This window comes from Hoplias malabaricus, chromosome 8 (assembly GCF_029633855.1).
Source record: "Hoplias malabaricus isolate fHopMal1 chromosome 8, fHopMal1.hap1, whole genome shotgun sequence".
Classification (NCBI taxonomy): domain Eukaryota; kingdom Metazoa; phylum Chordata; class Actinopteri; order Characiformes; family Erythrinidae; genus Hoplias; species Hoplias malabaricus.
The window spans coordinates 19,237,837-19,251,344 of record NC_089807.1 but is presented as its reverse complement, the minus strand read 5'-3'; the positions used below and the strand labels follow the sequence as shown (position 1 = coordinate 19,251,344).

General features: G+C 36.5%; 1 protein-coding gene across 1 annotated transcript in view; it reads left to right on the top strand.

Moving 5' to 3' along the window:
* The first annotated feature begins 2,405 nt into the window (after nt 1–2,405).
* atp10d (ATPase phospholipid transporting 10D) overlaps nt 2,406–13,508 on the top strand; it is a 33,191-nt gene continuing 22,088 nt past the window's right edge. Inside the window, exons 1-3 of the mRNA XM_066678491.1 lie at nt 2,406–2,581; nt 7,485–7,847; nt 8,357–8,551. Of these exons, the coding sequence (XP_066534588.1) occupies nt 7,558–7,847; nt 8,357–8,551 (485 nt within the window). The 5' untranslated portion in view covers nt 2,406–2,581; nt 7,485–7,557. The remainder of the gene's footprint in view (nt 2,582–7,484; nt 7,848–8,356; nt 8,552–13,508) is intronic.

Sequence of the window (13,508 nt, the reverse complement as noted above, 5' to 3'; positions counted from 1 at the left end):
CTGCCTTCAGTCTTGTCATGACCGTACAAGGCAATCCATTTTTGATGCAGTTTTTTAGTCATATTCGTACATTTGTCTTCCTTATGTACAACAAACTTTGGTATTTGATACAAGCTCCTTGTGGTTTATCAGCTGAAATGATTTTGAGCAGCTGTAAACAACACAAACAGTAGACATGTGATTATAGCTCCCTAGGTATAAAATCACTTTTTGCTCTATATCTGCAGTTCACGCAGTGACATGATGTCATTTGCAAACAACCTACACTGTCAGAAAAATTGACACTATGATGGTACCTTTTTCTGCCACTGTGGTTGTACCCTGAAGGGTACATGTCCTGTATTTTTTTAATTAGGGAACATTCATTCATTTGTTCATTCATTCATTCATTATCTGCAACTGCTTATCCAGTTCAGGGTCGCGGTGGGTCCAGAGCCTACCTGGAATCATCGGCTGCAAGGTGGGAATACACCCTGGAGGGGGCCCTTCACAGGGCTAATCAGGGAACATATTGTACCATATTCTATTATAATTGTAGATTTTTAAATTTTGTTGATTTGATATGCACCATTTCATCTCTAGGACTTATGTTCTTTTATTTTACACAGCTCTATAATAAAAGATTACAAAACTGCACCTCTCCTTCTAGAGAAGAGAATGTAATGTACGTTTAGGTAACACACCTGAACTTTAACACCACTGTTTTACCCGTAAAGGTACATTTACAATGGGTGTGCCTTTAGTGACTACTAATGTTACATGCGTAACTGCTAGGGATTAAATGCACAGCATAAATGCTGAATTCATGTTTTCAAGACATCTGCAGGGAGTAGTGTGCCATTTGACATACAGCATAAGAACAAAAATTCTATTTTTGACCTGTCCAGAAATGCACAGGTGATACATTTAATTTAAGACCGTGGATATCAATCAAAGGCCTAGTTTTACTGCTCAAAAATTACACCGCTCTTTAATAGTGATATGTCACACAGCTGTCAGTGTTTGACTTATTGAGCTAATTAAAGAGCTAATTCGTTCGCTGTATTAATGCATTGATTTTTTTAATTCATCCATTAATTTGTGTAAATCGGGGAACTATTTTGAGCTCTTTGTAATTATCCCCTATATTTTTTCAGCTTATCTGGGTTTTTAAACATAGTAATTGTCAGGCTATATCTGTGAATGTGTGAGTGACTGGGTGAGTGTATGATGCCCTGTGATGGATTGGCACAATGTCCAGGGTGTTACTGCCATACACCCAGTGATTTTGCTTAGGCTCTGGATGCAACACGACTCATCCTACACAACATACAGTCACTCACACAATATAGCATTAATATTCCTTCATTCACAGATGCCCCCTCCTCTGCTTGTGGCACATTTTAACTTGGCCCCAGTGTGGGAAATGCGGTTAGATAGTAAAATGTGAATTTCCTTAAAAAAACAATCCTGATTAGTCTATTTATATTGTATAGGTATGCCTTAAAATTGTTTTTTTCAGAAGGGTGTATAGTATTTTTCCAGAATATGAGTGTAAATGAGTATTCATCAGGAGTTTCCGTGAGCTCTCCATGATAGAGAAGCTTAGATAGAGTAGAGCCAATGCTCTGTCACACAGAGAGAGGCCAGTTGAGGTGGTTTGGGTATATGTTAAAGATGACCCATAGGTGCCACCTATTGGAGGTATACCATGCAGAGCCAACTGGCGGGTGGCCCTGGGTAGACTCAAGGATCACTGGAGTCTACCCAGTCATATCTCCTGACTGGCCTGGGAATTCCTAGGGATCCCACAAGAGCAATATGAAGTTGTGGAAGCCAGTTATATTTGGGCTGCTTTGTTTGCCCTGTTGCTACCACAACCTTGAAAGGGAATACACTGATAAAAAACGATTAAATGAAATTAGATGGGTGTGATGGAGTAGTAGGGTGATTTCCATTTTTTCAAGCATGTACATGTAATTTTGGATTATTTGGAGTATGACTGTAATGGAGTATTTTTCAGGAGGATTGGTTTAATTTGGTATTTTTTCAGGAGTGTGAATGTAATGAGTATTTTTCAGAGGATGTATATATTTGTCAGGAGTATAAGTGTATTCTGTAGTGTGACAGTAATGGAGTAATGGACTCTGAGTTATGGAGTATTTTTCAGGAGGTGCATTAGAGTATCTTTCAGGAGTGTGAGGGTGTAGTGGAGTATCTTTTCAGGAGTATGAGCGTAATGGAGTATCTTTCATGAGTATGAGTGTAGTGGATTTTTTTTATGAGGTACAGTGTACTACAGGGTGAGTGTAGTAGGCTGTAATGTGGCATTTTTCAGGATTGTGGGTGTAGTGATTTTCAGGAGTGTGACAGTAAAATATTATTTTTCAGGAGTGTGATGGTCTCACTTTGAGGAGATGCTGCTGATGCGCAGAAGCCAGTGAGACAAGTTCCGCCCAACTATCCGCTGTTGCTTTTCTCTGAACTACGAAGAACAAAACAATGACGGAAGAAGTAACACAGCGTGTACGTTACATAGATAAACAAGTTGTTTGAACACTCTGTCCCGGTGATGAAGAGGCGGAACTGATGAGGAGAACCGGTGAGTTTTATAGTTTTACTTTGATGTGATCCGCTCTCCAGTGTCTGCTCTGTAACGGTGTGTTAGCTGCAGCGGGAGCTAGCGTTGAATTAGCCACCGAGCTAGTTATCGTTTATCTTCATTGTAGCAAGACTCAGAGCCGGGGAGTACTCAAAGCAAACGAACAAAGCTCTTATTTAACACTTGTTTAAACGAGTTTGAGATTCAGAAAGTCTGAATTAAGTAGTCATATAACGTTAACGTTTATATATGTTAATTAAACTCCCCCTTTTCCTCATCGTGTTTGTTATTGAACTAAACTTCATTGTACTGAATCATAATAGAACCGGTTTGAAATGTTCCCGGTTTATACTTTGCCCTAATTTTTATCAATAGACCAGTAGTTGAGAAAAAGTCAGAAATATAACTTAATCTCTGGCTGTTGGTCTTATGATTAGCGCGTGATTTCCCTTCGTGATGTGTTCCTTCTTTTATTCATTAGGTTACACTGAGAAGAACTAAATCGTTACATATTACACATGATCTGCATCCACGAGGACCATGAGTTTAGCTCAGAGAAATGTTGAGAGATGTTAAACTTAGGTCTTTGAAGTTTTATCCTCAGAGGCGGGCAACGAATTAGGTCGGAGGTCTGAGATTAGCTCAGTCAGGATGAGGCTTTAGGGCAGTATTTCACAGAATGTAGTAATTTGATTCCTATCGTCATTTTATCCTATTGTACACAGCAGGATCTCATAGATTCAACAATGTCATTTACCCCGTTTATTCCTTTTTACATATTTATTTCTATGGAATCAGTTCACATTAATTTTTGAGATTTTTGCATTTATGGTTTTTGGCAGACTCTCTAGACCAGTGCGATTTAGGCTACATTTTAATCAGAGAGAAATCAATGAGGGTATTGGACTCTTGTATAATTTGGTGTGTTTACCTGGGTGAAGAAGATTGTCTCTTGTGTGGAATTTAGTGCCTCTATAATTTTTTCAGCTGTCCCAGATGCAGACACACCACCTGATTGTACAGATATGATAATTCATGTGTGAATTCCAGAGATGCTTACATTGACTCAAACACTGAGAATATTATTTGAAGTAGTCTAGATGCCTTCTTCCAATCAAACTCAGGGATAGAATAAAAAAAAAGCTTTTTTTTTATAGGGATTTTTCTGTAAGAACCTTTGATGTCACCTGACAGAATTGGTCGTTTGACTGATATATATATATATATATATATATATATATATATATATATATATATATATATATATATATATATACTGGTATGACAGTATTGGTATCTGTTGATTGCAGTATTGACATATGACTGCAACATATCTTCCATATATGTAATGTACAGAGTGTGTTCGATTGTTTGAAAACAGATGAAATTTGATAAACTAGAGAAGATTGTTTATGATGAGGCTTATTTCTGGCAAAACTAAAACTTATACAGTTTCCTTGCACATTTTATAGAAGCAACACAGAACATAGTAGTCCAATGAAACCAAGTTATGTCAAGTTTGTAAGTCTTCCTTTTAGCATTGCATAACAATTCTCAGGAAACATTAGTTTGTTAGAATTTGTTATGAAGTGATGTTCTTGTTGCATCCTTTTGAAAACAAAATTCATGATTGGTGCCCACCCAAACATTCATATTCGTCCATGACTGTTTACCTCCTCTTTGCTCACAACATCATTAACTTAGCTAAAACATGGAGAAATATGACATGAGCCATTTATGGTTTAGTGCTTAAAAAGTAATTTTTACAGGTAGATTTACTGGTTTCATGCAAGTAAAACATAAAGCTAAGGTCAATGGAACATTCAGTAGTCTGCTTACAACTGCTGAAATGAGGTGAGTGAAAGCAGCAGTCAGTTGTAATCTGAACTACAAACTGGATTCCAAAAAAGTTGGGACACGAAACAAATTGTGAATAAAAACTGAATGCAATTATGTGGAGATGGCAAATGTCAATATTTTATTCAGAATAGAACACAAATCAAGCGATCAAAAATCACAAATTTAAGGGAAAAATGTTGTTTCAAAATTTCATGGTGTCAACAAATCCCCAAAAAGTTGGGACAAGGCCATTTTTTACCACTGTGTGGCATCCCCCCTTCTTCTTACAACACTCAACAGACGTCTGGGGACAGAGGAGACCAGTTTCTCAAGTTTAGAAATAGGAATGCTCTCCCATTCATGTCTAATACAGGCCTCTAACTGTTCAATCGTCTTGGGCCTTCTTTGTCGCACCTTCCTCTTTATGATGCGCCAAATGTTTCCTATAGGTGAAAGATCTGGACTGCAGGCTGCCATTTCAGTACCCGGATCCTTCTCCTACGTAGCCATGATGTTGTGATTGCAGCAGAATGTGGTCTGGCATTATCTTGTTGAAAAATGCAGGGTCTTCCCTGAAAGAGATGACATCTAGATGGGAGCATATGTTGTTCTAGAACCTGAACATAGTTCTCTGCATTAATGGTGCCTTTCCAGATATGCAAGCTGCCCATGCCACAAGCACTCATGCAACCCCATACCATCAGTGATGCAGGCTTCTGAACGGAGCGTTTATAACAACTTGGGTTATCCTTGTCCGCCTGACATGGCGTCCCAATGTTCCATAAAGAACTTCAAATCGTGACTCATCTGACCACAGAACAGTTTTCCATTTTGCCACACTCCATTTTAAAGACCCCTGGCCCAGTGCAAACGTCTGAGCTTGTGGAGCTTGCTTAGAAATGGCTTCTTCTTTGCATTGTAGAGTTTCAGCTGGTGACGGTGGATGCCACGGTGGATTGTGTTCACTGACAATGCTTTCTGGAAGTATTCCTGAGCCAATTCTGTTATTTCCTTGACAGTGGCATTCCTGTTTGAGGTGCAGTGACGTTTAAGGGCCCGGAGATCACAAGCATCCAGTAGAGTTTTACGGCCTTGACCCTTACGCACAGCAATTGTTCCAGATTCTCTGAATCTTTTGATGATGTTATGCACGGTTGATGATGATAACTTGAAAGTCTTTGCTATTTTACGCTGGGTAACACCTTTCTGGTATTGCTGCACTATCTTTCTGCGCAACAATTGTGGAATTGGTGATCCTCTTACCATCTTGGCTTCAGAGACACACTGACACTCTGAGAAGCTCTTTTTATACCCAATCATGTTGTCAATTGACCTAATTAGTGTTAATTGGTCTTCCAGCTGTTTGTTATATGCTCAGTTTCCTTTTTCCAGCCACTTATTGCTACTTGTCCCAACTTTTTTGGGATTTGTTGACACTGTGAAATTTTGAATCAACATATTTTTATTTTAAATTATTACATTTACTCTGATTAAACTTTTGATCTGTCATCTATGTTCTATTACGAATAAAATATTGACATTTGCCATCTCCACATCATTGCATTCAGTTTTTATTCACAATTTGTTTAGTGTCCCAACTTTTTTGGAATCCGGTTTGTATCTATCTGGTTGTTAAATTTCATTTATGCTTATACATAATTTGTTGCTGCTTATTAAAGCCTCTATATATGATCATTTTAAAGCCCAATGTTCTGCAATATTTTCCCCACGTACTGTAGACCAGATCATTAATCTAGGTATTATGTTCATGATGTACGATTGTGGTCTCTGTGTAAATCAGTTCTGTATTGCAAGTGAAAGTTTTGTGATCTTTAAAACCAGCAGAAAAAGCATTTCAATAGGACAGTATTCAAATATTTGCTGTTGCTGTTGGATTTTCACCTGTTCATTTATATACAGTGGTGTAGCCTGAATACAAATAATCTTTGTAATTTGTACAACTTCCTTTCTGTGAATTAAACAATTAAGTCACACTAAGAAAACAAAATCTTTTTACTGTAGGGGCTTTCTTACTTCCCCGTTCTTTACTCTAACCCTTTTAGGGCACAAAGCCAGAAAGGTATTACATGAGCATAGAACAGCATCTCACTAGGCTAAAAGTAGATCACGAAACTGAAAGTGGCATTTTAGAAAACAGTTCCTTTATAGGCAGATTTTAGAGGAATAAGGAAGGTTAGTTAAACAAAAGTCTGAAGTTACACTCAAATGTGCATGAACAGAAAAAGCAATCAGCCATGTTCTGGCTTTGTTAGCAAGGTGCCATTTACTTATATAGGTTGGCCTATATGTGGCCTGTAGTGCAGTAGCCAATGTTTTAAAATTCTTATCTACATTGTTAGCATGAGCGCTACAAATTAGTCAAACATAGTGGGCTTCACTTAGGCCTAACCTAACTTTTCAAAACAACATGAAATCATTCTCTGTAATAAGGTATATAGAGTAGCATAATAGATGTGAGTTGAAAACATGGAAGTCAAAAGTTTAATTTATTATTTATCAAAAGCAAAAGAGCAACATTTATTTGAAATTGTATGGCTTTGAAGGTGTTATTTTTATAACATAGTTCAGATGGTTTGAAATTTAGTCTGCATTTTTCTGAAGATGAATTACTTTAACTTTATTATAGGCTTAATTTTGTCTCATTTTCTAAAATATTACAGTAATAAATTCCAAAATCATTTTACATGCGCTTCTAAAGAATGAGTTAGAAAAACTGGTGGTGATACACAGTTTAATGCTCTCAAAGGCAATATTACAAACAAGGATTAGACAACATAATTACAAATATATCAGATGTTTATGTTACACAGTATTATGATAGTTTTACCAAAAAAGTTTAACACAAAACTAGCAGAGATACTGAGGTTCAGTGGTCAGTTTGGATAATTAAAATGACTTTATTTGCATGATAGACATTGCATGGTCCACACTTTAATAAAAAAAGCCAGAGTCTGTCTGTTTCTCTATAATGTCCCTTTTTTGGCAATTATTTTGGAGCATAATTTATAATCTAGATTTGTCTTATGTATATTTCTGTGTACAGGACACTTCCGGGGAGGCGGTGGGAGCTGACCTTGGCTGTTTTGCATTAGCCCCTGGAACCTCTTGCTCCTCAAATGGAGCACTTCCATTGGTTTAGGCACCGATGGCTGCAGGTGGTTGCCACAGATTCAGCACAGGACTTGGATTCTTCCACTAATTCACCTCCTTCAAAAAGTGACTTGGATCTCCAGGACCACCAGGGGAACAGGCTTTCTGGAAAACGGAGGACAGTGCTAGCACGACATGGGCCACACCAAGCAGAATACCAAAATATCTGCAAAGGCTACCAAGGCAATGGTATACGTACCACCAAGTACACACTTCTCAGCTTTATTCCCATGAATCTGTTCCAGCAGTTTCACAGGTATGATTTAATTTTAGTTTAAGGATATATGTTTAAAGCAAGAAATAAGATTTATTAATGTACAATTGTTTGCAGTATTATTGTTCTGTAACTTATACTGATTTATACTGAGAATTGTATACAGTAGTTTCTAAAAATTTATTTGTAAATTGTCTCAGTATTGTCAGAATTTTGGTTGAATTTTGTTAAATAACATGTTTCATTATTTTTTGTTAGCTCTCAGCTTAAAAGTTATTTATTTATTTATTTATTTTATTTTTTATATTTCTTTAAATTTGTTTGTTATTCATGATGGTATTTAGAGCTAGGTCATATTTTGGCTGAAATTCTCCTGATATATTGGGTAATTTTAATGTCTAAACAATGTTAATGAATTTCCTCAGCAAGTAAACTATTTATATAATGTGGGCAAGCCTACAAGACAATATGAAATTGTCTACTGATGGTCACATATTTAACTGATGTTTGAAGTTGGAAAATCCCTTATTAATATGAGTGTTTGTCTGTAGAGTGGCGAATTTATACTTCCTATTCCTGGTGCTGCTGAACTGGGTTCCTGTGGTGGAGGCTTTTCAAAAGGAAATCACCATGATCCCTCTGGCTGTGGTGCTCACAGTCATCGCTTTTAAAGATGCCATGGAGGACTACAGGCGATATCGCTATGACCAAAGAATCAACAACACCCTCACGCATGTTTATAGCGGGTCAGTGTGTTTTTCCAGATTGTTATTTTTCAAATCACATATTTTAGTGACGTGTGCCTGGTGGAATTAAAGTAATTACTGCCCTGAATTAAACATCATCAGCATTTTAACCAGGGGATTCCCATTGTGCTGTATTGTTCTCAGGTAGTATTTGGTTTTTACTGATCCCCAGTGGTACTAAGCCAGGCCCCAATACTTTAACCAGCGCTTTTTTATTTTTATTTATTTATTTATTTATTTATTTATTTATTTATTTATTTGATTTTACTTAAATTCATATGGAATTTTGGGTCCTGACACTCTTTCGTTTTTGTATAAATTCCATGAAGTGTATATTAAAAGAGTTTTTTATAGCGTCCTTCTCAATCTGTTAATATTTAGTGTGTCAGGCTTGTATGAAGGGTTGTATGAAGTTTGTGAATTTTAGTTACTTTGGGATAGTAGACTAAAATAAGGTTTTTAGTAAGGCAACTTTGGTCAGTCATAAATTTATTAATATGTTAAAATTAATTATTTGATTGGAGATAACACAAAATAAGCTATAACAACCTGAAGATTTATCATGTTATAAGTATGTACTAATTTTCATCAGACTTAACTTTTTGGTATTTTCATTTAACATCTACTAACTTACAGACAGGGGATGCATTATGTTCTATTTTTAACAGGGATAAAACTTCACACCAAATTATTAAAAAACAGTAGGAGTGGTTTTCGGGAAAGGTAGTAAAACTTATGTGACTGTGACATCAGCAAAGTCACATTGCCATGTTATCCTTGTGTTAAATGATCGCAATAGGTCATTAAGATTTTTTTAATACTGTAATAACATACATGGTGTAATCATTGCAGATAGCCAGAACACACCTCCATTTTTTCAGTATAATAGTTGTAGCTAGTGTTGTGTTTGTACATTAAACAGCATTTTTAATGTTAGACTTCTCAGCAAGTAGCAGACAGCATTCTAAAGAGCTTTAGCTGGACATTCATTTACTAAACACTTTGTCTTACTGTCCTACGTTTCGAAAGTACCTCTTTGCTCATGACTTGTTTATGACCCCTGGGAATATTTCCTGGATGAGGAGCGGCTCTGTGTGTGTGCTTTTGATTGTCAGATTTTGCATCAGATACGTATATTGCACACGTATGTACACACTGCTCTCTCCATGAACAACGACAAGCTCAATGAAGATGTGAATTTCACACCACCTAAGTGTGGGATATTATTAAGAAGAGATGAAGAGCCGTTTTTAAGAAACAAAGTTCTGCAAACTGCCGGACATGGAGATAACATTGTTGTGTGAGTTGGACTTCAGAGACATTTTCACCCATTGTCTCTTACTGAAGCTAAAGGCTCAGAGCATCTAAGCCTTTTTCTTGGCCTTTGTGGCAGACATGGCAGAATCTGGCTTGGGAAAAGAACCACAGCCAAAGAAGAGAAGGGTGGTGGTCCCTAGCTGGATGTATGATGAGGTAGCTGAAGAACTGCAGAAGAATTACTGTGGGAATAAGATCAGGACCACCAAGTACACCTTCCTCTCCTTCATCCCCAAGAACCTGTTTGAGCAACTTCACCGCTTTGCCAATGTTTATTTCCTTTTTTTGGCTGGACTTAATTTTGTGCCCATTGTCAACGCGTTCCAGCCGGAGATCTCCATTATACCCATTGTTCTAGTAATGTCCGTCACAGCTGTAAAAGACCTGTGGGAAGATCAGCGAAGGAGAAAATGTGACCGGCAGGTCAACAACCTGCTTTGTGACACATACAACAGGTGAACATGCATTAAATATAAGAACAAATGCACAGAAGGCGTAGATAAATCTATAAATGGGTACTTCAGAAAAATTGTAAGCATTCTTTGGGTATCACAGCATAGTACCTTGTCACAAGTAACAAAAATGACTTCATTACACCATTGAAAAGTTTGGAAAATATTTTTAGATGCACCTTGAATAATGAACAGAGATCTACACAAATCCATAATAACTGAGAAAGCTGTATAACATTTAAGAATAAATGTATGGTCTAGTTTAACAGCAGAATATATAGTGTTCAAGGCACAGGACAATAAAGCAGGTAAATTACTTTTAATAGATTATTACAATACATTTTGTATTACAATATTTAATAACTTGATCCTGAACAGCTTGAAACATTTTAAAATGCATTTTGATATTTAGCTCATGGTATTTCAGTTTGCACTGTGTAATTATATCAAACATTATATTGTAGTGTAGCTCTGGTATTTTATGTTATTTTAGCTCTGTTCTTTTCTTATAAAATATTTTTTCCAAATGCTTCAGTGGCAGCAGCAAGGAAAAAGTTCCTAAGACTTTCCTTAACATTAATTTGCAAGCAGCTTGCACATGCTAACATTATGCATTTAGTAGAACATTCTCTTTTTGAGCCCTTTATTGATTTACTTTTTGAAGACTATTGGTCTTTTGTTCAAACCTTTCTTGAAACTGTCTTTCCAGCTTTCTTTCTTTTAGTCTCACTCACAACAGTGGAGTAGTTATTGGCTGTGAGCTGAATACCCAACTCTCAGGGCTGGTGCTCGGGGAAGGGGTGTGTGAGTGTGTGTGTGTTTGTGTGTGTAATGAAGACACTGCACCTCTGAAGGTCTCCTGACATTACTGTAATGGGAATACACCAAAATTCTGTGCTCATAAAGGTTTGTCTCTCTGGTCTTTCTTCCACTGTCTCTCACTCAGTCTGAGATGATAAATTGCACTCTCTGAAAACAATAATGTTGTTAATTTGTGGACAGTTATTTTTTTTTTTTTACTTTCACTGACCTGCCACTGACTTATTTCTTCCTCCTATAGTTCATTAATCATTTAATAGTTGCATGTATTCTCATGTAGTTTCTGAATTATAGGCTACACCTTGAGGTGTTTACAGACATAGAAGCTTAGTGACTAAAGCTGTGGTTAATGTTCGTAGATAGTAATCTAAGGTTACCCTTGTAAATAATTAGGTATGTGTTGTTGTTGTTTCCTTTAACATGTCTTCTAGTTCTACTCCTCACACAGTTCAGCAATGTTTTTGGATTAGGTTACAAACTGTAGGCTCTGCTTTTTAAAAAAATTGATATTTTACTTTCTACACTACTGCACAACAATTTTTTTTTAAGATTGTGGCTTTCTAAGAGAAAAGAAAAATACTGCAAAAGTCAATACACAACAAGACAGTAAGGCGCTTATAACCCAGCTATATATATATATAGCTTGTAACCCAGCTTTAGCCCAAAAGTTGAATAAAGTTTATATCGTCAACAGTACCCAGTATCACCAGTAGTTTTAAGTAGGACTGTTTGTAGTTTGTTAAGCTGCTTCTACAGGTGTCTAGTATACATGTTTCTGAGAATAACTGAGCCTGAATTAATGGTTAACCCACAGCCCAATCATTGTGGATGATTGATTTATTAGCATGACTATTTCTAGGGCAGAGGTGTACTACACGTAGATCACACCCTGTTAGTGCGTGCACTGCTGGTGTGTATGTTTGAATTGTGTGATTGCTTGTGTACCTATGAGGAATGTTCCACCATATTATTAGAATGGCTTTGTATGCCCAAACACACTTCAGTCCCTCTAGCAACATATTTAATGTAAAAAGACAAGCCTCAAATTAAAACTTCGCTTTCTGTAGAACCTACAAGGTATGCTACATCTTGTCATTTGCTGCCCAAATATATAAAGGAACTGCATGTTAGTTATATATTGTTGATGTTGGAACAAAACCTAATACTCAAATTTTGTTTGACATAATTTGTAAACACCAGTTTTTATTTACATGCATTGCTACAATTTCATGATGACGGGACGAATAAAAAAGGGTAAAATAGAAAATTTTGACTTCCATTCAAGGCTAAGAAGATTTTTTATTCTCCTGTAAAATTCTTGATTAAATTTCACAAAGCCAGAATAAGTTATAAATTATTTAGGTAAAACAGGTTTTTCCTTGTCCTCTAAAGTTATAATTTTGTAGGTGCAACTTTTCTTCTCATAGCAAAAATATGTTTTATAATTTAAATTACACAAATTACATACTGGATGTCAGTAAAAAGTGTCATAGCATGAGACTCATACCATTAGCAGTATTTAGCTTGCCCCGACATTCAAGCTGGTTGATGAACTAGGCTAATTTACTAGGTTTCACATCAGCCTGAGAAAAGTCAGTTCAACACAAACCCCCTGTGAACCTGATATAATGACGTGGAGGGAGTAATGTTACAGGTTGTGCTTCTGTGGCTGATATGGGTGTGTGTGTATGTATACACAAGTCAGGCTGCACTGTCTTTGTGTGCTTCTGTTGTAGAATCAGAATAGGAATCACGTTATTTCCATATGTATGTTACATAATACAAGAAATTTGTCTTGCTGGGTGCCCACATGTATGACATGTAACAGTCTGAACAAGCAAAACAAGTACATAAACTATTATTTACAGTATAAAACAGTCATGTGTACACTTATGCTGATGCTTATGAACAGAGCTGTTTTAAACAGCATATATTATGGTGTGTTTCTGAATGACACACATTGTGCTGTACTCAAAGATGAATTTCTATGTGTTGTAGGCCCTAATTAAGGGAGATTTACAGTTTCATTTATGGTCAGAGTGTCCGTTATATTTCTTGAGACCCACAGTTATAATGTTTTGGGTTTTTTTTAAATAGTGTGAACTACTGTGATATATATGAGTGGGGCAAAAAATTATTTAGTCAGCCACTGATTGTGCAAGTTCTCCTACTTAGAAAGATGAGAGGTGTGTAATTTTCATCATAGCTACACTTCAACTCTGATAAACAAAATGAGGTTGAAAAAATACAGGAAATCACGTTGTAGGGTATTTAAAGAGTTTATTTTAGGATTTTTGGTGACTTCTTTACGCCTCTTGCGGTTTGCTCGTGGACTGAACTTGCTAGGATCGACTAACCCGGCTATGTTG